The sequence below is a fragment of the Chionomys nivalis genome, chromosome 10 (genome assembly GCF_950005125.1).
Source record: "Chionomys nivalis chromosome 10, mChiNiv1.1, whole genome shotgun sequence".
NCBI lineage: Eukaryota > Metazoa > Chordata > Mammalia > Rodentia > Cricetidae > Chionomys > Chionomys nivalis.
The window spans coordinates 7,290,122-7,293,212 of record NC_080095.1 but is presented as its reverse complement, the minus strand read 5'-3'; the positions used below and the strand labels follow the sequence as shown (position 1 = coordinate 7,293,212).

Below are 3,091 nucleotides of genomic sequence, written 5' to 3'. Positions count from 1 at the left end.
AAGCTGTTCTTTTACAGGAAATCAGTTGAAAAAAATTAATCTTAGACTTAATGTTCATTGTCGTTTTACATTTGAATGGATTTGTGTGGACCACTCTTCCATATCATGACATAGAATGTGACTGGGGTCAAGTTCAGGCACACTAATAGGATAGTTGGAATAATTCTTCATTATCTATAGACATTGATTCATTCCTTCACCAAAAATTCTCTGACAGACTCACTCTGTACAGAAATTATGGCTGTTTCTTCTTTCTTCATTATCTAAGGTGATATTGAGTAGACGTTTCAAGGATGAATGGTGAAATGTTCCTCAGTTGAATTCCAGATCTCCATTAAACACAGTCTTTTCTTTGGTTTGTTCAAAAACTGGAGCAGTGAATGCTAATGATGAAGTGAATTGATAGATAGCACAACTGATTGATGATGTTTTCCAAGTACTCTACCATGTAAAAACCCAAACACACTGTAGATAAAGATGACCACCAGGTTGATATCCAATGGCCTGTGAGAAATAATGATGTATCAGTATATTTCTATGTTCTATAATGTCTTGAAACTCTGAGGCAGGTTTCTGAGACAGGGAAGGAATACATATAGGACCAGGGAATAATGTATGATCGCAGAACCAACCTCAGTTTGAAAGACCCTCAGAGAGTGTCTTCCTGCTGAGGAGACCCTTCCCCAAGGAACAGCGAGACCACCAGTGTGGATGCAATCAGCAAGAGGTTTATTCAGATACACGGGTACCCGGGGCGACAAGTCTCTCGGAAGACTTGCGCGCCACCTGGTTGGGGCAGGGGGTTTTTATAGGGTTGGGGAGCAAAAAGCGCGGCTACAGAAGCGAGATGCCTGGTTACGGGGTTCTGATTGGGTCATTCAAATGTGGCAAGGCTTAGGCTGAGTTTGAGCTGAGGACAAGTTCCCCATTCCATGGAAATCAGATAAGTCGCTGAGTGGGCACAGTCTACCCGGGGTGCTTTCTGTTCCTCCTGACCACAGATATCCTGTTTTGGCGGGCTTGCCTGCTTTAGAATTGACCCTTTTCAGCCCTTCTGCTACTATGAGGAACTGGCCTTGCAAGTGGCTTTACAAATGCTAGCAGTTTGGGTGATATACCCGGGGTGAGGGTCTTTCAAGTTGACATGTATATACATTGATTTAATTAATGATTTTTTGTATTGATCATCTTAGAGGAATTACACTTTTGTGTCAGTGCATATTATTACATACCTTATATCCTGAGACTGGAACTTCTGTTGGACCACACAGCCAGAGTTAAGAATAAAACTAAATCATGTAATATTTAAGATTCCAAAGGAGTTTTGTTTTCTAAGATGTTATTATCTGGACTTTACTGCTCAAATTCATACTTTAATATGAATTTATATTTTTGTTTATTAAAATTGACCCCCTAAATGTCCCAATCTTCTAGAATCCAGAGATGGATATTTTTTATCACACTTCATATCACAGTTTTTACATTTTTTTATTTTGTTAATGAAGAAACATGTCAATGGCTGTGTTTATTGGTGAAGCTATTGTCAAGGTATGCTGTACACTAGTCATCCTAAATCAGCATTGCTTCATTCACATGTGTAATTTTGAAAAGTTGTTACAAAAAGTAACAGACAAAGAAACATTCAGAATGATTGTTTCTGTGAATTTCTTAAGGATAATCTCTGTCATCTCAGTCTCAGCACAGCTTCCTGCTCCTCCAGGGTTTCTGACACACTCAGGATGTGGTTACAACACTGTGTGTTGCACAGTAATAGATTGCAGAGTCTTCAGATGTCAGGCTGCTGAGCTCCATGTAGGCTGTGCTGGAGGATTTGTCTACAGTCAGTTTGGCCTTGCCCTGGAACTTCCCATTGTAGGTAGTACCACCATTACTAGGATTAATAAGTCCAATCCACTCCAGGCCCTGTCCAGGCCTCTGTTTTACCCAGCTAATATAGTAGCTAGTGAAAGTATAGCCTGAAGCCTTGCAGGACAACTTCACTGAGGCCCCTGGTTTCTCCAGTTCAGGCCCAGACTGATGTAGCTGCTTCTGAGAGTGGACACCTGTGAAGAAAAGACAGAGTAGATTGTCAGAGACATTGTCACCCCAGTCCCTGTCTTCTCCTCAGGTTTGGAATTGGAAACCTCTTACCTATAATTACTGACACAAGGAAGAGAATGACACAGCTATATTCCATGGTGTGGGCCTTGTGTGCTCAGTGACTATGGAGAAGGCACTGATCATATGTTGTTGTTGGGTGTGGACATTCATGTATTTACTATAATAGACTCAGGCAATTTGCATATTCAAGAACTTCTTAAATAAGGACGTAGTCCAGTTTGAGAAGGAGGTGGGGGAAACGTGAGTCAAGCAACGGGATGGTGACATTAAGTCCTAATGCTGTCAGAGGAAATGCATCTCACACCATTCCCTCAGCTCTGCAGATGTTGTGGGTATAACATCAGGATATAAGATTTCAATAGATTTCTGACCTGTGGCAGTTGTTCCACTTTGTAACAAGTTTGCCAGATTGATTTACAGAAGATGGTTATGATGATGGTGGTGGTAACTGAAAATTTCAAAATTTGCTAAATTTTGAGACATAGCAGCCTATGTTCAGACACATACATTTAGTATTTGCCATAGCAGAAGGTTGTATACAAAATCTTGATGAAATGACCTAAAGAAACATACTTCAAAAATATCCATGCATTGATGTTTTAATAGAGCACTATCTACCATAACTTATGGAAATAAGCATTATGTCTGTCAGCAGATGATTGCAGCAAGAAAACATGGCTATATTTGTGATTAAAAAGGGAATAAGTCATCTGAAAATATAAGGAATTTATATCACCTTTAGGAAAAACTTTGAAACTGGAGATAACTGTATTAAGTAAGATTATCTCTGAAACACAGATACTATATGAAACTCTAAGCAGTTTTATATATTGAATAAGTATACAGAACTATTTGTGCAAATATCTAACAACTTAAAATTGAAACTATCTAGAAGACTATAGCAAAAACAGAAGTGTCAAGAAAAGAAAGGGTTTACGTTATATGGGAAATATGCACAGTGTAAAATATA

At 39.0% G+C, this 3,091-nt stretch overlaps 1 gene segment (V, D, J or C); it reads right to left on the bottom strand.

Annotated features, from left to right (window-relative positions):
• Positions 1-1,734: 1,734 nt before the first annotated feature.
• LOC130882719 (Ig heavy chain V region 23-like) lies at positions 1,735-2,197 on the bottom strand. The segment is given in 2 exon segments: positions 1,735-2,063; positions 2,152-2,197. Coding segments are annotated over 2 exon segments (375 nt in total).
• Between the last annotated feature and the right edge of the window lie 894 nt (positions 2,198-3,091).